General features: G+C 58.3%; 1 protein-coding gene across 2 annotated transcripts in view; it reads left to right on the top strand.

Moving 5' to 3' along the window:
- The window catches only part of LOC117648547 (obscurin-like), an 89,478-nt gene that overhangs the window by 19,470 nt on the left and 42,825 nt on the right, over positions 1–27,183 (top strand). The window contains exons 5-10 of one of the 2 annotated variants that reach the window (XM_034391064.1): positions 10,462–10,562; positions 15,345–15,521; positions 16,451–16,606; positions 19,046–19,216; positions 19,924–19,993; positions 20,727–20,822. In XM_034391064.1, coding sequence (XP_034246955.1) covers positions 10,462–10,562; positions 15,345–15,521; positions 16,451–16,606; positions 19,046–19,216; positions 19,924–19,993; positions 20,727–20,822 — 771 coding nt within the window. Of the gene's footprint in view, positions 1–10,461; positions 10,563–15,344; positions 15,522–16,450; positions 16,607–19,045; positions 19,217–19,923; positions 19,994–20,726; positions 20,823–26,683; positions 26,890–27,183 lie in introns of those variants that run through there. The other variant, XM_034391065.1, reaches the window with a different exon arrangement.

Here is a 27,183-nt window from a genome sequence, read left to right on the forward strand (position 1 = left end):
GCCAGGCCGTGCCAGCAACGGGTATTAATGAAACACGGCGGCCGCGTATTGATCGCGACTTGCGGGCATTACTCCGCGGAGACATAGGCACCTGTTTGAGCGCACTCTAAAAGTTGTGTAGAGAAGGTTCTCTACGTTATGGTGAAAATTCTCTATATTATGCGGTGAAAATTCTCTACATTATGGTGAAAATTCTCTTCATTAAGGTGAAAATTCTCTTCTTTATGGTGAAAATTCTCTATATTATGGTAAAAATTTTCTTTATGGTGAAAGTTTTCTATATTTTGGTGAAAATTCTCTTCATTATGGTGAAAATTCTCTATATTATAGTGAAAATTCTCTATAATTATGGTGGTGCAGCTGACTTTGTAACATCGTCACCAACATTTTCACCATAGTCTTCATTATCCAACCTTTAGAGTGCATAATGTAGAGAATTTTCACCACAATATAGAGACTATACGACTTTTAGAGTGCTCTTTTTTCTCTGCCTCTGTCTCGCCCTTGTTCTCCACCGCGAGGCCTCGCCGTGCCTGGCCGTGCCTCGCCGTTTGGATGCCTGACGGATGGGCCTCCTTGTCGCACTCGCGGGGCTGGCCACCGTGGCCGCCGGCAGGGTGACAGGCCCACTGCAAGGCGCGCGAAGCCGCGAAGCCGCAGGGCGAAAACAGTCGGTCTATTTGCGTCTCTGTCCGACTCGCTATTTCAGTCCGGTGGGTGCGACGGAGAGGCAGCGCGTTGGGCGCGGCGGGGAGCGCGTCCTGGACGCAGCCCAGTATTAATACCGGGGGAGGGGGAAGGGGTGCGGAGGATCGGGGCGGGGCGGGGCGGGGCGGCCCCGCGGTCCTGGCGTGGCTGGCGGCGCTGCGCGGTCAGTTCGAGACGAGACGCGACGCGCAACCGACGAGGGAGAGGGAGAGGGTCCGCGCAACCCGAGCCGACGGAGGCCGCCCCGCCAGTGCCGTGCCGCCGTGCTAGTGCCGCCAGCCCTTCCGAGTGCCGCACTGCGCCGCGTCCGCCGCGTCCGCAGCGTCCGCACTGCCGGCCGTGGCCCGCGGACGATGCGAGGCCGCGACGCGTCGCCCCGTAGCGTAGCAGTGTAGCGGGCCAAGCGGCGCCAAGACGCCACCAGGATGCCGTTCTGCCGGATCACGGGCGGCAGCCGCGCGCTGCCCAAGCCCAACTACTTCCCCCTGCTGCCGCCCATCTCGCCCGCGGACGCGCGCCGCTTCTGCCGCATCACCGGCAAGGCCATCGGGCTGCCCGGCCACCACTACATCCCCGTGCTGGTGGGCGTGCAGCACGACAAGGAGCACTGCCACATCACGCACAAGTCGGAGGGCAACGAGCACCACCAGTTCCTGGGGCTGCAGCACCGCCGGCATGTCCTCCGCGACGACTACCGCTACGTGTTCCCCGTGCTGGAGGAGGGCGGCGAGCTGCAGGGCCTGCTGGCGTCCAAGCCGGCCGCCGACGGCGAGGCGGCCGCGGCGCGCGCCTACGTGTACACCGTGCACGAGCGGCGCACCAGCCTGGTGTTCCCGTCGCGGCTGGAGGCGGCCGTGCGCGACGGCGACGTCCGCGACGTGATGCTGGCGCGCGACGCCGACCACCTGCTGCTCACGCTGCGCAAGGGCAAGAGCGTGTCGCTGGACGTGCGCGACTGGGCGGCCGCCACGGACGGCGAGGACCTCTGGGACGGCGAGGGCCCCGGCGAGGTGGCGTACCAGCGCGACCAGGAGGACCGCAAGCGCCGCCAGAAGCGCGAGGCCGGCCTGGCCGACCGCAAGCGCATCTTCGAGGACAAGGAGAACCTCGCCGCGCAGGAGGAGCGGCGCCGCCACTCGGCCAAGGTCATGAAGGTCAAGATGCAGGCGGAGCGCGAGGAGCGCAAGCGCAAGAAGGCCAAGTCCAGCGAGCCGCGCAAGTGGGACCGCTTCGAGCCCGAGGACCTGCGCACCGACGCGCACCTCTACCTGTCCACCGGGGAGCTGCAGGACCTGGCCAAGCCGCTGGTGGGCGCGTTCGACGCCCCGGCCTTCGACAAGGAGGCCCCCGTCGTCGGGGAGGCCACCGTCACCACCCTGCCCGTGCCGGTGGAGGTGGCCGCCGTGGTCGTGGACCTGGAGACGTCCTCGCCCGGCATCGTGCAGCAGCCCGCGCTCCTGGAGGAGGTGGGCGGCTTCCCCACCGTGCAGGCCGTGGCGCCGTTCACGCCGCTCACCGCGGAGCCCGACGCGGCCGTGCAGGCCGCCGTGCAGCTGGTGGACCCCGGCGCGCTGCCCCGCCAGGCCGAGGTCAAGGCCGTCTTCATGGAGGAGGCCGCCGACGGCAGCGGCAAGCTGCTCAACGCCCTGCCGCGCATCGAGGAGGTGCCCGAGCTCGTCAACAGCCTGGACAAGGGCGAGGCCGTGTGCGTCGGCGGCAAGGTGCACGCGTTGCGGCTGGACATCGCGGCGGCGCAAGGCGCTCAAGGCGCGCAGCAGCGCCTCGTGGTGGGGCAGGCCGTGGACACGCCCAGCGGGCGCGTGTTCGTGCCGGGCCAGACCGTGGAGACAGCCAGCGGGCCCGTGTTCATGCCGGGGCTCACCGTGCACACCCCCGACGGCCCGCTGCTCATCCCGGGCCAGGCCGTGGAGGTCGAGGGCCAGAAGGTGTTCGTGGCGGGCCAGGCGCTGCACACGCGAGACGGCCAGAAGTTCGTGCAGGGCCAGATGCTGTACGGCGCGGAGGGCGAGGGCCGCTTCGCGCCCGGCCAGACGGTGCTCACGCCGGAGGGCCCGCGCTTCGTGCCCGGCCAGGTGGTGGCCGACGGCCGCGAGTTCGTGGTGGGCCAGACCGTGAGCACGGCCGGCGGGCCGCGCTTCGTCCCCGGGCAGACGCTGACGACGGCCTCGGGGGAGGCCCTGTTCCTCCCGGGGCAGGCGGTGCTGGTGGACCGCGACGGCGACAAGGAGTGGGAGTTCGTGCCCGGCCAGAGCGCTCGCGACGACAACGGCGAGCTGAGGTTCATCCCGGGGCAGACCGTCGCCACGCCCGACGGGCCCAAGTTCGTGGCGGGCCAGACGGTGTCGGACGACGCGGGCAACGCCACGCAGTTCGTCCCCGGCGTGGCGGTCCGCGACGACGCCGGCCTGCGGTTCGTGCCCGGCACCACGCTCGCCACGCCCGACGGCCCCAAGTTCATCGAGGGGCAGGTCGTCAAGAGCGCCAAGGGCGACGTCAAGTTCTCGCCCGGGTCCTTCGTCGTGGCGGCGGACGGCGTGACGGTGCTGTCCTTCACGGCGGCGGCCAGCCTCGGCGACGTGGTGTTCCACAACGCGCTGCCCGACCCCGGCGCCGCCAACGCCCTGGAGCAGCGTGAGGAGGTGCTGGGCCACATGGTGCAGACCTCGCACGGCGTCGAGTTCTTCCCCGGCAAGGCCAACGGGCTGCCCTCGGGCAAGGTGATCCAGGGCAAGCTCATCAAGAGCGCCTCCGGCGCCGTGCAGTTCGTCCCCGGAATGGAGATGGACGGCGTGTTCGTGCCCGGCCAGCTCGTCATGACGGAGCACGGCGAGCAGTTCGTGCCCGGCCAGGTGGTGGACACCAAGGAGGGCCCCAAGTTCGTGCCCGGCCAGGTGGTGGAGACGCACGCCGGCCCCAAGTTCCTGCCGGGCCAGACCGTGGTGACGGTGGACGGGCCGCGGTTCGTGCCCGGCCAGATCATCGAGACCAAGGCCGGGCCCACCTTCATCCCCGGCCAGGTGATCTGCACGGAGGAGGAGGGCTCCCGCTTCGTGCCGGGCCAGATCGTGGACACGCGCGAGGGCCCGCGCTTCGTGCCGGGCCGCGTCATCGAGACAGGCGACAGGGTCACCTTCGTGCCGGGCCAGATCGTGGAGACGGCCGACGGGCTGCGCTTCGTGGCGCCCGACCTGCAGGACACCGAGGAGGGCGGCTTCGAGTTCTCGCTGCAGGGCTTCGAGGTGACGCCCGAGGAGCTGCGCCTGATGCGTCCGCACCTGTCCGCCACCGCCACCGCGCCCACCACGGCCGGCCAGATGAGCATCGACTCGCGCATGCTGCGCCAGCTCTCGCACGCCGGCATGGTGGTGGGCAAGCAGGTGGCCGCCGAGCTGCCCGGCGTGGACGTGGCCGCCATGGGGTCGCTGCCGACGCTGGCGCTGGCCGAGCAGCTGGGCCTGGAGGGCGTGGCCGCCGTCAAGATGGGCCACGTGCTGGAGGCCGTGCTCAAGCTGAGCTACGGCCTGCTGGACGAACGCGGCCACATCCGCCGCAAGATGAGCGTCACCATCGAGCGCGGGCTGCTGAGCACGGACGTGGACGCCGTGCTGAGCCAGGAGGAGGAGGCCCTCAAGAACATGCTGACGGAGGCCATCGTGACGGCCTGCATCACCATGGACGAGGACGAGGAGGGCGTGCTGCGCGCCGTGTGCAACTTCTTCAACAGCATCCTGGAGTCGGTGCGCGACAAGGACGGCGTCGTGGAGGCGCTGCACGGCTTCGTCACGTACCCGGGCCACGTGGGGCTGCTGTGCCGGGAGACGGTGTGCCAGCTCGGCCAGGGCCTGAGCCGCGCCGACCTGCTGCGCTCGCTGCTGTGGGGCGGCGAGGACGTGCTGGAGCGCCTCGGGAAGGTCCTGGAGCAGGACCAGCTGGGCCAGGCCTTCCTGCACCTGGCCGAGGCCGAGCCCGAGCTGCTGGACGTGGTGCTGCGCCGCGTGACGGAGGCCGTCCGCGACGTGGTGGAGGAGGACCTGCTGGACTCGGACCAGGACGCCGCCGACCTGCTGCAGCGCTGCATCGTGGCGGTGGTCCGCGAGGCCAGCGAGCTTCGCCTGCAGGAGATGCTGGACAGCGACGAGCTGGCGCTGCGCGACCTCATGGTGCAGGCCATCAACCTGGCGCGCGCGCTCGGCATGCAGGACGTGGCACGCGGCCTGCTCGCCGTGCTCAGCGACCCGTCCGCCACGCGCGCGCTGGCCGGCGACCGCATCACCCTGGACATCCTGCAGCGCCTCACCGTGATGCGCCAGCTGGCGGAGCGCCGGCCCAAGTTCAACTCGGCGCTGGGCAAGCTGGTGTCCGACCCCGAGACCGCGCGGAACGACCCCCGGCTGCGCGAGCTGGTGCGCCAGAGCGCCGCGCTCATGGTGGTGCCCGAGGACCAGTGCCTGCCGCAGCTGCAGAGCTCGGCGGACATCCCCACCGCCCTCTTCCAGAACACCCTCGCCATGGAGGAGTATCTGCGGCGGCGCGGCGCCGGCAACAAGGGCGCCCTGCTCATCGTCAAGCACGGCTTCCAGACCGTCATCCCCCGCGAGGCGGCCCGCGACGTGCTCACCGGCCAGATCCCCTACACCCTCGTCGACCAGAAGGGCATCCGCCACTTCGCGCCCATGCACGTGTTCTCCGCGCTGCGGCTGTCGCAGCCGCTCGCCAACCGCTACTCCATGTACCACAACGTGCACGGGCGCCGCGGCTCGGGCGCCTCGGCGTCCACCAACGCGGAGGCCAACACGACGTCCACCTCGGCGCCCGAGTCCACCATCCAGTCCACGTGCCTGCGCTGCGTGCACGGCGACCACCGGCACCACTCCACCTTCACGGAGGTCAGCTCGGACCTGTCGAACGGCAACGGCCACGTCAACGGCCACGCCAACGGCCACGCCAACGGACCCGTCAACGGCCACGTCAACGGTGACGTCAACGGGCGCGTTAACGGTGACGTCAACGGGCGCGTTAACGGCCACGTCAACGGCCACGATAACGGCCACGTTAACGGTCACCTCGACGGCCAAGTCAACGGCCACGTTAACGGTCACCTCAACGGCCACGTCAACGGCTACGTTAACGGCCACGTTAACGGGGCGGCCAACGGCCACGTCAACGGCGTAGTCAACGGCGTGGCCAACGGGCACGCTAACGGTGTAGAAAACGACGACGAGGACCTGCCCCTGGCGGCGCTGTCGGTGACCAAAGGCCTCGGCAAGCCCGTCGTGTCCAAAGGCCTCGTCCCCAACGGCCAGCTCACCAGTCCCGCCCACCCCGTGTAACCCTGTGGAGCATGATGTGTTTGAGGAATCTGTTGATAACTCCCCGCGCAGCGGAGGGGAGGGGCAGGTATTTCTGTCGCGGACGCCAGTGCCTCTTTCTCTCTCTGCCGGCGAGACGTCGAGACGCCCTTGGGAGGACGATCGTCTATTGAAGACTGACAGGTCAGCCGCGCCCGGCGTGCCGCGGTCCGCTGCCGCCCGCTGGCGTGGCCGACTAAAAATATAAACAGTTTCATTGCCCCCACCTCTCACTATGCATGACGGTGCAGTGACTAATTTTTCATACCAAACTTAGTTACCTTCTTTTTTTTCCCCCACACTCGTGCCAGCGAATCAGAATGTGAATCCCCGTGTCTGACATTCCTAGACTTGTCGCCTGCCCGCAGATCTGTGTTAGTTTTACACCGATCTTATTGTGTGATAATCTTAGCAACTGTATCACTGTTTACCTTGTGTCTTTGTAAGTGTAACCATGTGTGTGCTACATCCATAACTATGTAAAAACAATCCGACATTGGATGGAAAATAGAAATGATTCTTAATTTTTGAAACTTCTGTGAATTTTGTTATTAAATTAAGAACAACAGGGTATGGCTCGATAGGGGGAGTGAAATATGTGATCTCCATTTTTGTTTTGTAACTTAAGATAGTGTCTTAGGTATTGGTTGTATATGTTGAGTGAAGCCACGATGTATGTACGAATTAAATTAACATGTTGGAGTGGTTAGAGTAATTTTATCTAGTCATTGTCGGGACGCGATGCGCGTCCAAGTCCTTTACATCAAGAATAATTATGATGCATGTCTGTAATATTTTTGATAGTGTTAGAACGTTCGTTACTAAGGCTTGTGATGGAAATTAGGATTAAGTAGGTACTCGTAAACTATACTGTGTTAACCAGAACTTTAATAAAATATAATTGCTAATCTTTTGTGTGTTATTGTTGTCTCAGTTTGTCACTTACTCTTTCAGACGGGCGGGGCATGAGTGGGTGCCGGGCGAGCGGGGGCTGCGTCTAAATTACGGTCTCATATTTACGATCGGAGCTAAATCCGAGTCCAAGCCACGCCGGCGATTCGGTGACTCATCTTGACCATTTTCTCTGCGGCTTTGCAATGACGGAAGCCGACTGAGCGAAATTGGGTCAGTAAGAAGAAAGAGAGGTTTGCAGTGGAAGGGTAGCAGGGGGATGAGGAAATTTCAGTGAAACGGCGCACAGTGGGCCAGAGGACTGGTGGAGACGGCCAAAATTCTAGACGCGTTTTGAGCTCCAGAGTCGCTAAATGGGTCTCGAACCGAGGTTATGACCCCACCAATGGATTGCTCTCCGAACGAGGAATCCATTGGTGGGGTCACGCCGGTAAACGCGTTACGGATTTTGACCACCTCTACCGGTCTTCTGGCCCAGTAGCAGGGGGGAAAGTCTTACCCCCGTGGGTGTTTAGGTTGAGTGAGAGAGAATGCTCCCAAAAATTTACTCACGTTATTTATGGACAGTCCCAAACAGTCGGGGGGCGAGCATTCGCGGAATGCGCTTGGCGCCATGGGGCGCTGCTGCTGCTGCTTGGCTGGCCCACTGTGTGGCTGGCCCACTGTGTGGCTGGGCCACTGCGTGGCTGGGCCCGATTCAAGTTCCGGTAGCGAAAAGAGGTGGGTGAGTGGTCGCGCGGCCGTCGCGAAGGACGTCGCGGCGCGGCCGGCGAGGTCAGACCAGGTCCACCGCGGGCCCACCGATGAAAACAAAGGCAAGCAGCTCAGCAAAGTGGCCCACTTAAGATTCAGACTGCCCTTTTGCAAATTATAACATAAACATACTTTATCTGAATAAAAGGTAAAACACCTAACAAGGAAAAAGTAAATGAAAATGGAGCACATTGTATAATAGCGACAAATTTTACTTAAGAAAAGGGCGGGAGAGCTTCAAAAATTAAAACAAAGGCTTTTTTGGACCCCTTTGGCGTGCTTTTGGCAAGCTCGGTCCAATTACTCATTGCGGCGATGCCCGGCCTCTGCCGCTTCCGTCAGTCACGATGAAATCTGACTGCAGGTGAAAGACGGCGCGTGACTCAGCGGACGGGAAATGGTCGCCGCCCCTCTGTCTGTCCGAATTCGTCGCCGCCCACAGTGGGCCAGAAGACCGGTGGAGGCGGCCGAAACTCTAGACGCGTTTTGAGCTCCAGAGTCGCTAAATGGGACTAGAACCGAGCGTGTGACCCCACCAATGGATTGCTCTCCGAACGAGGAATCCATTGGTGGGGTCACACGTTTGGTTCGAGTCCCATTTAGCGACTCTGGAGCTCAAAACGCGTCTAGAGTTTCGGCCGCCCCCACCGGTCTTCTGGCCCACTGTGGGCCGGTCGGCCGCGTGTATCTCTCTCGCACCCACGCGCGATAGGCGACGAAAATAGGCCCGATGCTCGACGACGCTTGCGGAACCGAGAAGAGAAATCGCTCGGCCGCATGGCGCATGGGTGGCGGTGATCAAAGTGGAGGTCTGCGGAATATAGTGCGGTGTGCCGGACGCCGCCAAGTGCAAGGTCTGCAGGCCCGCAAGGTCGACAGCCAGTGTAGGCAGGCCTCGGATACACTGACGGCTCTCGTAGGAAATGAAGCAGATGAAAGAGCGACTTGGAAACGAGAAATGACAAAATTAATTAATATGCAGGAATGAATCTGTGCATATACCCTGCAGGTCAAAAACCAAACTTAAAACACATAGGAAGAGGAACATCGCACAGTGGACCAGAGGACTGGTGGAGGCGTCCAAAATTCTAGACTAACTTTGAGCTCTAGAGTCGCAAAATGAGACTCGAAGCGAAAGTGTGACCCCGCCAATGGATTGCTCTCCGAACGAGGAATCCATTGGTGGGGTCACACGTTCGCTTCGAGTCCCATTTAGCGACACTGGAGCGAGGGGGTAAACACTTCAAGAAATCGTGTACAGACTACTCGGTATTAGGCTGTATTACGGAGGTATTACACGTGTATTACGGCCTTAAAATGCAAAAATTTGGCCTATTTGACCCGAAAAAGGTATTACGACCACGTGTATTACGCGTAATACACGGTTTTTGTGTACAGGGTATTACGCGAGTGGTTACCCCCTCGCACTGGAGCTCAAAACGCGTCCGGGATTTCGGCCGCGTCCACCGGTCTTCCGGCCCACTGTGTGCTTACTGCTGACATGACCATTAGGCAGCCAAGCAGCAAGCGGCAGACACACTCGAAGCGCAGTTTGAGCTCCGCAAGTCCCCCGTCGCGCCTCAAGGGTGGCGGATCAGGCCAGCGGGTCTTTGAGGTGGACGGCGTGGGCCTCTGTGAGTCAGCACGGCGAGCCGTATTGCCACAACTATATATACCGGAGGGTGAGGGGAAAAGGGGGTAGGGGGGGTCTGTCGCCTGCCAGCACACCTAGCGCGGTCTTCTGGCAAAACAAAAGGTGAGAACTCATCGAGCAAGCATCGGGTGTGCGATAAACTCGCGTATAGCCACAATTCGACCCAGAAAAAAAATAGGAAAAAACTGCACATAAAAACCCAGAGCATTTACAGTGTTTGTTGCTGTAAAAAAGAAACACTCGGTCGGAAACGCCACTCGCTTTTTTAATGCTGTATAAAATACGCGGTGCTTTCTGTTCGTCGTCCCTCGATCGCTGGGAAGGCAGCCAGTTTCTGCACGGATCCAAATGGCCGTACTAAGTGCACGTTTCAGTCTGTTGGACGCAGTCGGACGCAAGCTGACGTTACTCAGACCCGAAAGCAGTCGCAAATCCCCACCTGGTCGCACCTTGAGGCTATACAGCTCTTTCTCTCTCTCTCTCTCTCTCTCTCTCTCTCTCTCTCTCTCTCTCTCTCTCTCTCTCTCTCTCTCTCTCTCTCTCTCTCTTGCCGGGGTCTCACTCGCTGCTTTGCAGTGGAGATTTAAATAGACGTTCTCGCCTAAAGGTATCCCCGACCTCTGCTGTGTTTCTCTCTCTCTCTCTCTCTCTCTCTCTCTCTCTCTCTCTCTCTCTCTCTCTCTCTCTCTCTCTCTCTCTCTCTCTCTCCCCCTCTCCGACGGTCCTGACCCAGTCTCGTTAAAGGACAATTAGTCACGGTGAACACCTGCGCAGGATTTCCTGGTTAACACACTGAAATAAAAACGTATCGAATTAAATTGAAATTAAAATGATAATTTTCCACAGTGACTCCGCTAAAGGCACGTCCTGGGTGCACAAAAGAAAGGTCTGGCAGGCTTTGGGCTCAGCGCCCACGTCGTCCAATGAATCTGAACCCAGTCTCTGGACTCGAACCAAAGAAAATCGCGTTGAATCAAGGTTTATTCGGCCCTGGAGCAAACGCTTTGTACTAACAGCGTCGTAAACTGAAAGCCAGCGAAGTGTCTGACGCCGTGTCCGTTGCAGGTGGCGGACGTCCTCACGGCCCGCGAGGACGTCGTCGGTGAGCGGCTCAGCCTCAAGAAGGGCGACCTCGTCGAGGTCCTGGACACGACTGGCGATGCCAAGTGAGTACACACTGGTGCGGTTGCACAGTGGGCCAGAAGACCGGTGGAGGCGGCCAAAATCCCGGACGCGTTTTGAGCTCCAGAGTCGCTTAATGGGAGTCGAATCGAGCGTGTGACCCCACCAATGGATTGCTCTCCGAACGAGGAATCCATTGGTGGGGTCACGAGTTCGGTTCGAGTCCTGTCTAGCGACTCTGGAGCTCAAAACGCGTCTAGAGTTTTGGCCGCCTGCGCCACTGTGCTTCGCCGACCTGCTTCACTCACCTTGCAGTGGCGGAGGGGGAGACTGGTCGTTGCCCCCCGTGTCGCGAGGACGGGGGGGCGTGTCCCTCTCTGTCGCACCCTCGGCCGACCAGGCCGACCTACCCCCGCCCCCACCGACGGACAGGCATAGTAGAGTAGAGCCATCTTACGCGAAGTCCGAGGAGGTTCATTCATGTACCGCGTGCTGCCGATCCCACAGTGGGCCGGCGCAGGCGGACAAAGCTCTAGACGCGTTTTGATCTCCAGAGTCGCTAAGTGGGACTCGAACCGAACGTGTGGCCCCACGGATTCCTCGTTCGGAGAGCAATCCATTGGTGGGGTCGCACGTTCGGTTCGAGTCCCATTTAGCGACTCTGGAACTCAAAACGCGTCTCGCCGGTCTCCCGGTCCACTGTGCGACCGAAGTACGGGAAGTGCAAGCACAACATGGTCTTGCATCCTCGTTGCTCTGTCTCTCTCGCACCCCTGCGGGACGCCCCGCGAGTGCGAGGGAGACAGAGTGCTCTTTGTTTCTGGGGCAGGGTAATTGGGGTGGGGCACCCCAGAGGAGCATTGCCCTGATGACGCAAGCCCCCTCCCCCCCCCTTTTTCCGAGTCTGCTCCACATTTACAATGCACCGTCGCTTGGCGGCTGCGCGGCAGCGCGTGGCCCGTGTTTTACTGACCGCGCAGCGCGACGCCTACCCTGTAAAAATTCGCACTGTTTTGAGAGACGTTCGAACAAAAATAAAATTCGCCGGAACGTTCCAACTTTTTAAATTTTTATATAAATCAGGAAATCATATAAATCAGGAATATTAATTCATCCGCCGCGGTTTGGTTCGCTCCGATGGTCGTGAGATTGGTGCCACCGCGTGATAGATTCGCCGCTGCACGCCATGCCACGCCACTGCCACGCCGCGCCGCGCCACGCCGCGCGCGTGGAGACACGCCCTCACTAACAACCCGGGAACGCCCAGCCAACACCACTTGGCAAAAAAAAAATTAAAATATTGGGTAAAAAATTGGTCGTGAAATAAAATCTACCTACGTTAACTTAAGTCAATTAGTATTTCAGAAATGCTCGAGGCAGGTCGGGTGAACGACGCAAATTGAAAATCAGCAGCGATAATCCAGCCAGAAAATTAAAAAAAAACGAAAACAAGACAGACCACGTGATCAACGGACTCGTTTCGCTTGCAGTGCAGCGGAAGGAGCAGAGCGTTTAGCAGACGAACAATTGTTATAGTTTGGAAAACAAAACCGTTTGTTAAGTTGTGAAAAGAAATTCTCGGTGTACAGATAAAAATAATAGCTCTGAGGCGGCTTGTTGAGGCAGGTTGTCCCTGCCTCACTCGCACGGGGCCTGAGGGGTCAATCGAAGCCCCAGTGGGGCTGTGTGGGGTATTGTGGGGCCCCGGCGGACCATGACGCTGGGCTGGCTCTACAGTGCTCGCTGTCTCTCTCGCTCCCGTGCGGAACGCCTCAGGGGAGAGAGAGTGAGTGAGAGAGAGAGAGAGAGAGAGAGAGAGAGAGAGGGGATGACGAAGAACGTTCGGAAGCAGCTTGCTGGGCCGTGGTAGGGCTGGGGAATCCCAACCGGACACGCTCCTCTCTCTCTCTCTCTCTCTCTCTCTCTCTCTCTCTCTCTCTCTCCTCTCTCTCTCTCCCGCCTCTCTCTCCGTCCCTCCCACTCCCTCACTCCGACGCCCTGTCGTCTGTGCCGCCGCCCCACCGGACCACCGACCGGACGCAACACAAAAATTGTCACGAAAGACAGAGTGCGTGCAGTTTTAACGAGCCCGTCAAGTCTCATGTCTCTCCGAATCGGACTCTGTGGTGTGTTCTTGCAGTCGTCTCAAAACGGTTTTGACCAACTTTGCGAGGCTGTTGCTCCCGCAGTAGCCCCTGTCAAAGCGTTCCCGAGGCGGGGCGCGAAAGAGGAGGGTCCAAAGGGCAGCAGGACGTTGAGTGAGTCCTGTACCCGTCAAGGTACTGAGTGAGCACGCTCTTAAGTCGGTTCGAGTCCCATTTAGCGACTCTGGAGCTCAAAACGCGTCTAGAATTTTAGCCGCCGCCAGCGGTCTTCTGGCCCACTGTGCAGTAGGGCTGTGGGTGGGTGGCAGGCAGGAAAAAGGGAGAGGGGGGGGGGCTCGTCAAGGGACGGGCAGCAAGGGCCGAGGGGAGGGAGTTTTAATGAGCAGACGCACTGCACTTGCAGTGACCTGGATCCGATTTAAACTAACCAGGCCACGCTTCAAACTGCGGCCATCGGGTGCACACACACCTACACACACGCACACACACACACACTAACGATGCCTAAGGTCACAGTGGGTGCGCCCCTGCTGTCCGCAGCCCGTTGGCAAAGACGCGATGACGGGGCGACGGAATCGAGTTCTGGCACACGTGTAGTACGCCACTCGAAATCCCCGTCAACCTGGAAACGGATTTCCCTTATTTTAAAATCACTTTTAAAAAAAAGTCGGGGAAAAGTTGAAAATTTACCGCGATTTTTCAAAAGCGGCTGAGGCTTCTGAATTTTCCATAGACTCTCTCGGCGCTTGTGAGAGAGCGGAGAGAGAGAGTGTGTGTTTAGAGGGTCGTCGACTGACGAATTGCTATTGCCTCTGCAGTTTCTCCCCTCCCCTCTCTCCCCGCTCCCCTGTCCCCGACGTCCCCTTCCCCCGCGCGGGGGTATTTTTAAATGGTGTCCAAGCGATCAGTCACGGCGCAGTGGTGCGACGAGGCACGAAAATAAAGTCCACTCCAACACCAATAGGTTAGGTAGGGCAAGGAAGGAGAAGGGGGTGGGGGCTACCCTCCTGCACTACAAATCAAAAAGTGGAGCAGCCTTTATGCTCGTTCGCGAGTGAGGCACCGCGTCATACTCTGTCTCACTCGCACCGCCGCTGTCGCCGCCTAGATTGATGTGCGACGGAGACGGAACGGTGTCACGCGGCCACACAGTGGGCCAGAAGGCCGGTGGAGGCGGTCAAAACCCCGGACGCGTTTTGAGCAAGAGTCGCAAACGGGGAACTCGAACCGAACGTGTGACCCCACCAATGGATTGCTCTCCGAACGAGGAATCCAACGGTGGGGTCAAACGTTCGGTTCCTGTGCGGTTTAGTGACTCTGGATCGGTCTTTTTGGCCCACTGTGCTGCGGCCAGCGAGCAGAGAAAATCGAGTCTCTATGGATAAAATAAGGTGTTGTTAAAGCATCTAAAACTTCAAAATATTCAGTATCTTTTTTTTCTGTTTGACAAGTGCGTGTTTGAAGGTGTGGCAATGACTGCCTCTCGTCGCAGCCTACATACCGCGTCTTTTGGGCCAAAGGTCAGCGAGAGAGAGAGAGAGAGAGAGAGAGAGAGAGAGAGAGAGAGAGAGAGAGAGGGTGCTGTTCTTTCAACATGCGGAGACAGAGAGAGAAAGAAAGACAGACAGACAGCACCAATCACATTAATGCCTGATCAATGAACGCTGATCGACTTGGACTTGGCTCCTGACTTTGGTGCGGGGGAGGGGGGGGGGAAGGCGTGCTGAAGTGAGTGAAGCAAGGTAATGGGGGTAAATAAACACCAAGCCGTCCAAACGTTCCGAGACAGGCTATGAAGGCTCTGCGCGGGGGGTCTCGGGAGGGGGGGCACGGAGCTGGGGGCTGGGGGCAACGCCCGGCGATGCCTGGGGGTAGCTACCCCTCCCCCTTCATTGTAACCTTTCAGGCGGTGGAATAGGGGGGGGGTCAGCCAGCGTCTGGCCAGGAGCTGTCCTGCCGTCGCTCTGTCTCTCTCGCACTCGAGGGACGTGCCGGGCGGGTGCGAGAGAGACCGCTGGCACACTGGTGTACTCTCGTCCTTCCCCTCGGTACGACGGAAAAGTGATAAATCCACCGTGTTCCGAGGCGAGACGGAGTGACAGAGTGGCGTCCCGCGCTGGCACCCACGGCGCGCCCGTAATTTAAACAAAATCTTTTCTTTTTTTTTTTTTCGCGGTGTAGGGTTCAAAGACTGTGTTCTGTTCCTCCTTTTTTCTCGTGTTCGACGCCGGATGGGAGGTGCACGAAGCACAGGCGGCCGCAGGGCCGGTGGAGGCAGCCAAAACTCTAGAAACCTTTTGAGCTCTGTCGCTAAACTGAATTCTAACCGAACGTGTGACCCCACCAATGGATGGATACCCCGTCGGAGAGCAATCCATTGGTGGGGTCACAAGTTCGGTTCGAGTCCCGTTAAGCGATTCTGGAGCCCAAAACGCGTCTAAAGTTTTAGCTGCCTCCCACCACCGGTCCTCTGGCCCACTGTGCGAAGCTCCCCGGGAAAGCGAGCACCCGGAAGTCTGGTCCACTGTGAAGGGTGGGAGGGGCTCACCTGTCGACTTCCGGCATGGGCCAACAGCCCGCCGCCAGGGCCTTGCGTCACCCGGCTCTTGGCAGGAGCCAGTTATTACCTCTCGTTATTGGTCGGCTCGTCGGCCTGACACGCCGCGGTCGCGGGTTCGACTCCCGCCGGGTGACTTATCGCTGTTTCGTTTCTTCCCGCAGACGACCCCGCCTCGACCTCGACCTGCACGGCGACCCCGACCTCGACCTGGGCCTCGGCGCCGACGCGGCCTCGCTGCTGGACAACTCGTCGGCCAGGCACAAGATGAGCATCCGGCCGAAGCGGCGCCACGGCGACCCTCGCGCCAGGTCGCAGGACTCGCAGGACCGGGACGCCAGGTACAGTCACATTTTGTTTTCGTTTTGCGGGTACACTAAAGTCGCTGAACAGGACTCGAATTTACCGTGTGACCCCACCAATGGATTCCTCGTTCGGAGAGCAATCCATTGATGGGGTCACACGTTCGGTTCGACTCCCATTCGGCGACTCTGGAGCTCAAAACGCGTCCGGGGTTTTGACCGTCTCCACCGGTCTTCTGGCCCACTGTGTACCCTCGCCGTTTTTGTTCCGCGACGTCCGCCAACCGAGGCGCCCTTGGCGGGGTGGAACGAAAAATAAAACATATTAAGTGGGTATTCGAACCTTGGAACTTGACACTGCGTCGTGTCGCTTTGTGCGGCGCGCGGCGTGCCAGAGGCAGCCAGAGGCCTGCAACCGCAGAGCACCTCACATTGAGCCGCTTGGCGGTCGCACGAGACGGACTCTGCCAAACCGCGCACGCCGCGCACCGCGTGCATAGTAAACACCGTCGTGATGGAGGGTTACACGATCGCCCGCCCCGGCACGCCCGCCCTGTCGGGACGCACAGTGGGCCAGAAGGCCGGTGGAGGCGGCCAACTCTCTAAACGCGTTTACAGCTCCAGAGTCGCTAAACATGGCTAGAACCGAACGTGCGACCCCACCAATGGATTCCTCGTCCGGAGAGCAATCCATTGGTGGGGTCACACGTTCGGTTCGAGTCCCATTTAGCGACTCTGGAGCTCAAAACGCGTCCGGGCTTTTGGCCGCTTCCACCGGTCTTCTGGCCCACTCAGGGATGGGAGGGGAACCCCAGAGCGCCGACCCGGCCGAGGCCACGAGAGTCCTGAACACAATGCGGCAACCTCTCGGACAATTATAAATAAATAAATTCAGGACACCATGCTGCAGCCTTCGAGAAAATGGACCGAAATAATATTTGTTTTTGAATGTTGTTGCGTTTTCGCAGGTGGCTGGTGCGCCTGGTCAGCGACCCCTCGCAGACTGGCTGGATTCCCGCCTCCAGCCTGGAGCGCCGCCCCAGCACGTGCTGGCCGTCGCCGCCCAGCGCGGACCAGCGGCACGGCGACGAGGGCCGCGGCCAGGACGCCGTCTTCAGGAGGGAGTAAGTGCTGCCTTTCTCTCCGAACGAGGAATCCATTGGTGGGGCCACACATTTGGTTCGAGTCCCATTTAGCGACTCTGGAGCTCAAAACGCGTCTCGAGTTTTGGCCGCCTCCACCGGTCTTTGGCCCACTGTGCGGTAGAGGAGGGAGGGGGTGACGGTGCGCCGTGTCATAAGCCCTTTGCATCGCGATGAAAATAGCGGGACGTGTCGGGACGCCGCTTCGCAGGGTTCGTCCCGCCTGGTTCCGCTGACCAGACCCGACCAGACGCCACCAAGGTCCTTTACCCCGCGCGACCTACCCCAACGACGCACGCTGCCGCAGGCTACCGCAGGCCAGGCCGTCGGGGTGGCAACCCAATGGGAAAATAACTCCAGCCAAATTTGTTAACCGAAATTCATCAAACATCTAAAACTCATTAAAATCAATTAATTAAAATTCGTCGAAATTCAACTGATATTTATCGAAATTCGACTGAAATTCATCGAAATATAACTGCAATTCATTCGACTTCGACTGAAATCCTTCGAAATTAGACGGGAATCCATTGAATTTGTACACCAAAATTCACAGTGATTTCTCCATGTGACAACCACTCCTCTGGGAGTACGCTACTCTGCGTTTTTGACGATTCGATGTGCAAGTGAAACGCGGGCAAATCAGAAAAAACAAGATACTTGCAAACAGGTTCGTGCTGGAGGATTTTTTAAATTTGTTCAAAGTGACGATTGCGGTCTCGAATAGGCATTTTGATTTTTTAGTTCGGCGTGACGCGTTTTCTTTTTCCCGGCCGTTTTCTGCGCCGGCTCTCGGAACGCCGTGTTTTGAAGCGGAACAGGCGTCGAGCGCGGGATTCCCACCGTTTCTCGGAATCGCTGCTCCTGCACGCTCAGTCGATTCGTCTAACTCGCCCATAAACAGAAAACCCCGCTCCTTGCTGTCGAACATCTTGCGAAGGTAAAATTTTCGACCCACGAACCTTTTTTAGCAGATGATACCTTTACTACTTCAAAACATACCTAGAGCAATACAAGACACGTAAAGGTGTCAGCTAGTTTTTACTCGAGAGTCCACTTAAGTGTGTATCCCAATTTCTGTTTACTTGGTTTCGATTATTTGAATTTTTTAAATATTTGACTATCGCAAAAAAATTGTCTTCATCATCATTATCAGTGCTGTTTGGCCGCGGACGCTAAAATATTCATGAGATGAAATTGGAGATGGAGAGACATGGCTGCGCCCGTCGCCACTGGCGTCGTCTGCTGCAGCGAAGGGTCAGCGTGCGTCCGGTCGGCCGCCCCAGATCCGCGACCGCAGCACAGTGGGCCAGAAGACCGGTGGAGGCGGCCAAAACTCTAGACGCGTTTTGAGCTCCAGAGTCGCTGAATGGGACTCGAACCGAACGTGTGACCCACCAATGGATTGCTCTCCGGACGAGGAATCCGTTGGTGGGGTCACACGCTCGGTTCGAGTCCCATTTAGCGACTCTGGAGGAGCTCAAAACGCGTCAGAAGTTCTGCCGGTCTTCTCGCCCACCGTGCGTCTCTGTCGCACTGCCGCCTCGCTGAAGTGCCTGTCCGAGGAGGCTGCCTCGCGACGCCCGGCCCCGACGTTTACCGAGTTACAGATGCGAGTGAGGGGGCAAAATGGCGTGTGTTGTGGCAGCTGCGAACAGAGGGTGCCGCCTGGTGCCGCACGCCGCGCCGCGCTCCCCGCACTCCCCGCACTCCCCGCACTCCCCGCACTCCCCGCACTCCCACGCGGTGCACGAGTACTCGGCACGGCACGGCACGGCACGGCACGGTGACTCCCGAGCCGTATTTCAATCAGATTGGCGTGGTGCTGGTGCTGCCCCGCCAAGCGCACGGCGACAGCAACGGTCCGCGGGAGTAACAACAAAAGTCGGAAATTGTATTTCAAAACGAGGCTGTATCACTGGGAGTGTTCACGTGGGTGTAGGGGAGACGATGGGGACGACTGGACAAGGCTCTCTGCGAGAGGACCTCCACGCCTGCTGAGTAGGCAACGCGAGCGCACGGATGCGTCCTGGTGGCAGCATTGCCTACCAGGCAGGCGCTGCACAGTGGGCCAGAAGACCGATGGAGGCGGCCGAAACTCTAGACACGTTTTGAGCTCCAGAGTCGCTAAACGGGACTCGAATCGAACGTGTGACCCCACCAATGGATTCCTCGTTCGGAGAGCAATCCATTGGTGGGGTCACACGTTCGGTTCGAGTCCCATTTAGCGACTCTGGAGCTCAAAACGCGTCTTTGGCCGCCTCATTCGCTTGTTTTCTTGGAGGCCGGTGTGGCCAGAAGTGCATGATCTTGCCTGCTGCAGAGCCAGGGGGGGCGGTCTATACTTGCCACACCGCAATAAAATAAAAATCTATTATAATTTTTAGAACTTTTTCTTAATTTTGTTAATTTTTTTTTCAGGGCCGTGGTCCGGGAGCTCGTGGAGACCGAGGAGGAGTTCGGCAGGGACATGCGGCACGTGGTGGAGCGCTACATGCGGCCCGTGGACTCGGCCTCCGTGCCGCGGGTGGTGCGCGACAACAAGACCCTCGTCTTCGGCAACCTCAAGGAGATCGCCGAGTTCCACAACACGTGAGTAACAGTGGGCCAGAAGACCGGTGGAGGCGGTCCAAATTCCGGACGCGTTTTGAGCTCCAGAGTCGCTAAATGGGACTCGAACCGAACGTGTGACCCCACCGATGGATTGCTCTCCGAACGAGGAATCCATTGGTGGGGTCACACGTTCGATTCGAATCCTGTTTAGCGACTTTTGAGCTCAAAACGTGTCTAAGAGTTTTGGCCGCCGGTGCTGGTCTTCTGGCCCACTGGGCACGACCGGGACCTACACTCCCTACATTGGCACACATTGTCATTGGCCCTCAACATTCATTTCTGCAAAAGGTGGAATGTCGAAATTGTTTTTACTTTTTGTTACACCGACCGAGATTATGGTCGCCTTAAAAATGTGGCATCGCTTTGAAGATGTCCTGAAACCGATAAACAATAAGCCTCCGTATTGTCTTTTTTTTGCTTGTCTTTTTTTCGGGTGTGTCGAAATGACACAACGGCGACCCCTCCGTCCTGCAGGACCTGCATGGCGATAAAAGTGGGGAACTGTGCCGCGAAAATAGCCGCGCTGTTGCACGTAAAGCCTGTCTCGAATACCACCATAGAATGGATGTCAAAGACACCGTAAAACCGGCCGCGTTTGATGTGCCTTTTATTTGTTGTTGATGTGGGCGAGGTGAGTCCCGGGCCAGTCTTCGGCCGGCTTGCTGAAACCGTGTCGTCTGTTGCAGTGTGCTGATCGAAGGCATCAAGTACTACGCCGACGAACCGCGCATGATCGGGAAGACCTTCTTGAGGCTGGTGAGTGGCGTTCACAAGGCGCACAGTGGGCCAGAAGACCGGTGGAGGCGGCCGAAACTCTAGACGCGTTTTGAGCTCCAGAGTCGCTAAATGGGACTCGAACCGAACGTGTGACCCCACCAATGGATTCCTCGTTCGGGGAGCAATCCATTGGTGGGGTCACACGTTCGGTTCGAGTCCCATTAAGCGACTTTGGAGCTCAAAACGCATCTAGAATTTTGGTCTCCTCACCGGTCTTCTGGCCTACTGTCATGGCCTGTCAGAGGAGGAGTGTTCGAAACTTTAGCAAGTTTAGAAAAAAAGAACGTGCTATTTTTCGCCGCCTAGCGGCCCGGAAGCCGGGCGGAAGACGCCGCTAACCCCGTTCCGTCTAACTTAAGACTTTTTTTTCCCCCGCGTGGAGCGACCGAGCCGGACCACCACGCTCTCAGCACGTGTTGGGGAGGGGAGGGGGTGTTTACACGGGGAACCCCGCTCCGCTCCGCTCCCCTCCGCCCCGCCACACCCTACCCTGTCCTGCCTTACCCACCGCGCCTTGGGTCTTGGCTGCCCCGTCGGAGCGCGGCGAACGAACACTCTGAGAACACACGATCAAAAATCGACAAGGCTGTGAAAGAGTTGTCGTTGTTTTCAATTTTCGGAACCGCAAAGAAATAAGTTTTTGTAATGAAATGCGTGCTTTCCAATCACTCCTTCGAGTGAATAACTTCGCGTTTCGTCCTCGGTGTTCCAGGAGCGAGACTTCGACAAGCACGTCGCCTACTGCCGGGACGAGCCCCTGGCCCAGGAGTTCCTGCAGGACACGCCGCAAGCCAGGGACTTCTACGAGGTGAGCCAGAACCTGTCGCACCGTGGGCCACAACACCCCGGTGGAGGCGGTCTAAATTCTAGACGCGTTTTGAGCTCCAGAGTCGCTAAACGGGACTCGAACCAAGCGTGTGACACCACGAATCGAGGGGGTATTCACTGCTGTAATAGTCTGTTCACCTTGGCCGTAATAATGCCTGTAATAATGGGTAATAACGCGTAATAATGTGTAATAATGTAAAATAATGTAAAATAATGTAGAATAATGTAAAATAATGTGTAATAATGTGCAATAACGTGTAATAACACGTAATAATGCGTAATGTACGCATTTTGTACTGAAATTTTGGCACATATTGGCTACAAAATGAAAGTGGTCTTAATTTGCTACTCTGTGCAGCAATATTCTACCCTTCCGGTGGTCCCGCCATCCTTTCTGTCTTCCCCCGTCTTCCCTTACCCTTCCCTACCCCTTCCCCCCACTCCCCGATGTTCATGTTGGCGGGAAACGGCACGGTGGAGTGGCTGATTTCATGAGGCTGCGCACACTTGGATCAGAGCAAGAAAGGTTGCCAAGAATATTTGCCGCTGCGGGAAAGCTCAAAAAAAAAAAACTTCTCAAGGAAACAAAGAGAAAGCTCATAGAAAAGCTGAGTGAGGGGTTTACTATCCGTACGCAGCTTTTTCATTGAAACTCACTGTTCTTGGTTACACCCTTACAACAAATATGAAACAAAATTTAGAATAAAATAAATTTTGGTTAAAATTCCTTTGCAGATTATTGGACAAAATAGTAAAATCATGCTCTCCTGAAAATCTTTAGAAATCCTATCGGTAAGGTGGGGTATTGGGAAAAAAATCCATCGGAATCTCTCTGCTCATTCAAACAAACTTAAAATTTTAGTAGCATGTAAGTGCATTCTGTAATATGAAAAACTACAGTTGAATGGCGAACACGGGAGGGGGGCAAGGTGGTGCTGGGCTTCCCTTTCGGTCAAAAACGACCGTAATAATGACTGTAATAATCCTGTAATAATCCTGTAATAATGCGTAATAATGTAAAATAATGCAAAATAATGTGTAATAATGTAAAATAATGTGTAATAATGTAAAATAATGTGTAATAACGCGTAATAATTGTAATAAGCGTAATAGCGACTACTCTGTGCGCCAGTTTTCGAAGTGAATACCCCCTCGCCACGAATGGATTCCTCAGTCGAAGAGCAATCCATTGGTGGGGTCACACGTTCGGTTCGAGTCTCATTTAGCGACTTTGGAGCTCAAAACGCGTCTAGAATTTTGGTCGCCTCCACCTGTCTTCTGGCCAACGTTCATGGCCTGTCAGAGGAGGAGTCTTCGAAACTTCAGCAAGTTTAGCAGAATAGATTCGGGCAGCCCGCGGGACCGCCCCACTGGGTTCATGTCGCGCTTCTCGAAATCGGGGGCGTTGGCCAACCTGTGACACAGGTCCTGTGTCGGGGAATCAAACGGCGGCTTGTGCTGACAGGGAAGCCCGTGTTGAAAGCGCAGTATCCCCCCCCCTCCCTCTCTCTCTCTCTCTCTCTCTCTCTTCTTCTCCTCTCTCTCTCTCTCTCTCTCTCTCTCTCTCTCTCTCTCTCTCTCTCTCTCCACCCCCCTCACGAGACTGAGTCTGCCCGACAGACAAGCGAAGCAAGCAATCCGAAAAACAACAAGGGACCTGTTGAGAGCGGCCGGGGGTGGGGGGTGACTGCGCGGGGTAGTCACGACGCCTGTTGGCGATACTCCCCGTTCGCAGGGCCTTGGCACCCGGCCAGGGCGGCAATACCCCACGCCGAGCAGGAAGGGTGGCCGATCTTCCCGGCGCTGGTCGTCGCGGACGCCTCTCGATTTCGGCACGTTTCGCACACTGCCGAACGCGTGCTCTAGATCCCCCGCGGACTCTTTGCTTCGTCCGAGTAGAACTTTAGGGTTGTCGCCCGACGGTGGCAAAGCAGAGTACGAGCAGCGTGCGTCTAGTGCGTGGCCACCCTACCTTCAAGCGGCCAGACGCGTGGCCACCCTAGCTCGCGTCTGCTATTATTGTCTGTGCGGCCGCCCCGTGACCAGCCCTAGCGCGCTCGGGAGGATCAACGCACTTCAAACACAACACGTTTTTTCTGCGATAATTTTTTTTTACTTTTTTTCAAGAGTCAATTACGAATCCCGTCTTATTTTTAAGAGACTGAAACGCAGCGCGGCGCGCGTTCAGGTCCCTTCTCTAATGAGGCGGATCTGGTGTGTCGAGTGATCGCTCCGTCTCTGTCGCACTTGCAGGGCGTCCCATAGCGTCCCCTGCGTGCGAGAGAGACAGGGAGGCGTGACCTGGCAGGCGGCCGCGATGGCCTTGGCGCCGCACAGTGGGCCAGAAGACCGGTGGAGGCGGCCAAAACTCTAGACGCGTTTTGAGCTTCAGAGTCGCCAAATGGGACTCGAACCGAACGTGTGACCCCACCTATGGATTGCTCTCCGAACGAGGAATTCATTGGTGGGGTCACACGTTCGGTTCGAGGCCTGTTTAGCGACTCTGGAGCTCAAAACGCGTCTAGAGTTTTGGCCGCCTCCACCGGTCTTCTGGCCCACTGTGCGCCGCCAGCGTGGCCGAAGAGGAGGGTGGTCCGTAACACTTGTGGGCTGCGTGGACGCCGCCGGTGTCTGCCGCCATGGATTCTCGGCAAACGCCCCCACCGCCACCACCGCCCCACGCGCACCCACGCAAGGTCGACCGGCCCGTGCGAAGGCAAGGCCTGCCCGCCTCGATGTAGGCTACTGGGCCGAAGGCACGCTGAAGGCGTCGCGCCGCACCTCCAGAGCATCCCCTCATCCTTCCACAGTGGGCCAGAGGACCGGTGGAGGTGCGTTAGACGCGTTTTGAGCTCCAGAGTCGCTGAACAGGGCTCGAAAAGAGCATGTGACCCCACTAGTGGATTCCTCGTTCGAAGAGCAATCCATTGGTGGGGTCGCACGGTCGGTTCGAGTCCCATTTAGTGACTCGGGAGCTCAAAACGTGTTCAGGATTTTTGACCGCCTCCACTGGACTTCTGGCCTACGATGCCTCTCCTAGACCCAGAGAAGACACAGTCAAGAGACAAAGCACTTGAAAAACAAATATGAAATCCATCAAGTTTGGATGTTCTCTCTGGCGCTGGCAGCGCGCAGTGCTTGGCTCGCTTTGTAATGACTGCGAGTGTGTCACAGTGTCGGTGCAGGCCGCGGCCCATTACCAGGCGACTCGTTCATTAAACGGGGCACTTATGACAGCCAAGCGCGCCGCGGCACAGTGGGCCAGAAGACCGGCGCAGGCGGCAAAAAACTCTAGACGCGTTTTGAGCTCTTGAGCCGCTAAACAGGACTCGAACCGAACGTGTGACCCCACCAATGGATTGCTCGTTCGGAGAGCAATCCTTTGGTGAGGTCACACGTTCGGTTCGAGTCCCATTTAGCGACTCTGGAGCTCAAAACGCGTCTAGAGTTTTGGCCGCCTGCGCCGGTCTTCTGGCCCACTGTGCGTGGACGCCGTCATCGCCGTGATCATGGCGGAGTCGGGCGGAAACTCTGCCGGCCTGTTTCTGCCGGTGCATCGGATGCATCAACACGCTGCAGTTTACGCTGGCTGATGCTTCGAGGGCCGCCCCCGCGCCCCTTGCCCCCGCGCCGCCCCCCGCCGCCTCCGTCGCCCACAACCTCCGACCGCGGTGGCGGCGGGCGGCGGCCCCGCCCCCGTCCCGGCCCTCCGGTCGGCGCTATTTCTGTTTGGCAAGCAGTTCACCGGCAGGCAGGCCGCCTAGCCCTACGACGCCAGGCCGGCCAGGCCGCGTCCAAACCTGCCCCACCAGCGACTGGCGGACTGGCGCTGGGGCCCCGCCCCGCCCGGCCCCCGGTGGCGCATTTCTGTTTGGGATTCCCGGCCGCAGGAGCCCTAGCGAGGCTCGTGTCTCTGCCGGTAAAACCATGGTACCGGTTACCGTGTGGCGCCATGGGACGCCCGTAGCGGCGAAGAGTTAGGCGATTTCCAGGACCTTTGCTGGGTGACAGGTTCTGCTGTTTCTACCGTGTACCGTCTGATGGGCGTCCCGTACGGGCGGGGAGTCGAAAGTTCGTTAAGACACAGACACCTGCCCTTAGCTTCGGGTGACGTTCGTGGCTTGCTTTCCTGCGGACACGAGTAAACCGTTCTGGAATGCGGGCCTGACACCCTGGAGCGCCTGGCATCTCTGGGTAGGCAATCCGCAGACACCACTGTGTCGCTGGACGCGTGGTTGCCTACCTCGCAGGCGTTTACAGGCCAGGAGGCCGGTGCAGGCGGACAAGATCCTGGACGCGTTTTGAGCTCCCGAGTCGCTAAACAGAACTGGAACTGGACGGACGTGTGACCCTACCAATGGATTGCTCTCCGAACGAGCAATCCATTGGTGGGGTCACACGTTCGGTTCGAGTCCCATTTAGCGACTCTGGAGCTCAAAAACGCGTGTAGAGTTTTGGCCGCCTCCACCGGTCTTCTGGCCCACTGCGCCACTCCCACTCGCCTCGGGCATGTCCTAGGGCGTCGTGTCGGCGGCGGCGGCTGCGAGGAGGTGGATGCTGACACCGCCAACGACTCCCAGTGGGTCCCTCTGACTCACTGAAAGCCCGCCACAACAGTCTGGGGAAAGGGCAACCGAGAGTCTGGGTCAGGCGGACAAAGACGGCAAACAGGATTGGCCAAAAGGCTCGTCTCGGCGAAGGCAAAGCCGAGCCGAAAGAACGAGAATGCAAGAAAAGGCAAAGTTCACAACAGAAAGATATAAGGAAAAGGAAACTGCACCAAGTTAAGTTAACAACAACAAAAAATAAAGATTTGTATACGTTTCTAATAAAACTCAAGGTGTTTGCACTGGCATTTCGCGCGCAAGCTACGCCCCCGGCCTCAGCAGAATTAGACGGATCTCGAATCGGATGCCGTCACTTCGGCCGGGCGCTGCCTGCACCGCGAGGAGGCGAAGGAGGCCATCTTCACCCCGTAAAACTGGTGCCGGATCCGGCGTCATCCCAACTGGCTGAGCGGTCAGATTAAACATCGCGTAAACATTTGTCATTTTAGGTGTCAGTATCTTGTAAAGCGTCAGGAGCGTCTCAGAGTGGACCAGAAGACCGGTGGGGGTCGTCAAAATTCTAGACGCGTTTTGAGCTCCAGAGTCGCTAAACGGGACTCGAACCGAACGTGTGACCCCACCAATGGATCGCTGTCCGGACGAGGAATCCATTGGTGGGGTCACACGTTCGGTTCGAGTCCCATTCAGCGACTCTGGAGCTCAAAACGCGTCTAGAGGTTTGGCCGCCTCCACCGGTCTTCTGGCCCACTGTGTGATCGGCGAATCGACGCCGTGCCCGCACCCTTCGCCTTGGGGCGTCCCCAAGGGCGACGGCGGCCTAAGCCCCATAGCGCGGCGGCTGCGGCGGCCGGTGGGAGGGGCCGCATTTAGCCGTTATTGCCGCAGTTTGGATCATGTGCACGTCGCTCTGTCTCTCTCACGGCGTGTCTGTCCGGCCGGCCCTGTCTGTCTGTCTGCCGCGCGCCCTTCTGTCTGATCAACCTGTGAATCACGCTGCACCGCAAGGTACACAATACCGTCCACGCCGCCGGTGCGAAGGGGCGTGAGAACCTTCCGGCGGGGGGTGGAGGGGGGGGGGGCTGCGGGGAAGAGAGGCAGGGGGCTGTGCGTGCGAGGGGGAGCGGGGCGCGTGCGAGAGCGAGTGAGAAAGCCCGCGGGTTTGCGTCGAAATCTAAACTTAGCGCCGACTCGGCCCTCATTTGGTTGGCAGAACCTCAGTCGCCGCCCATCTCCCACGGCCGCTGCGTCGCCCCAAGCGTCGCCCAGCACGCCGCCTTGCACGCCGCCCCCCGACGCGACGCGCTAGCGCGAGCTCGCCGCCCGAAACCCGCCAATTTTCGAAAACCGGGAAATTCCGCGCGGAGTTTTACGACTCGCGAGTGGCGTGTGTGAAGTGTGCGTGCCGTGGTGTGAGGGTGGCCGCGTACGCCGTTTTGTGGATTACCTGACCTCACCCGCCGGGAGCCGCGTCAGCCACAGGTGGGTGGGGGCTCGGCCTCGCTCGGCTGGCGAGCTGGAAGGAGGGGAGAGGGGGTAGGTTCCGAGAGGGGGATGCACGGTGGCCACATGATCGGGAAAACCTGGAAAACCGACGGAAAATGCGTGAAATGCCTGTAAATTTTTAAAAAGTTGAAAAAAAAAACGGGAATTTTTGAATTTCCGGCCATTCTAACCGTTTTAATGCAGATGTGATTTAAATGTTCGTCCCCTAAAATCGTCGTTTAGACCCGGGAAAACTTGCCGGGGAAAAAACGGGAAAAAGCAGGGATTTTT

Source organism: Thrips palmi, unplaced genomic scaffold (assembly GCF_012932325.1).
Source record: "Thrips palmi isolate BJ-2018 unplaced genomic scaffold, TpBJ-2018v1 HiC_scaffold_3, whole genome shotgun sequence".
NCBI lineage: Eukaryota > Metazoa > Arthropoda > Insecta > Thysanoptera > Thripidae > Thrips > Thrips palmi.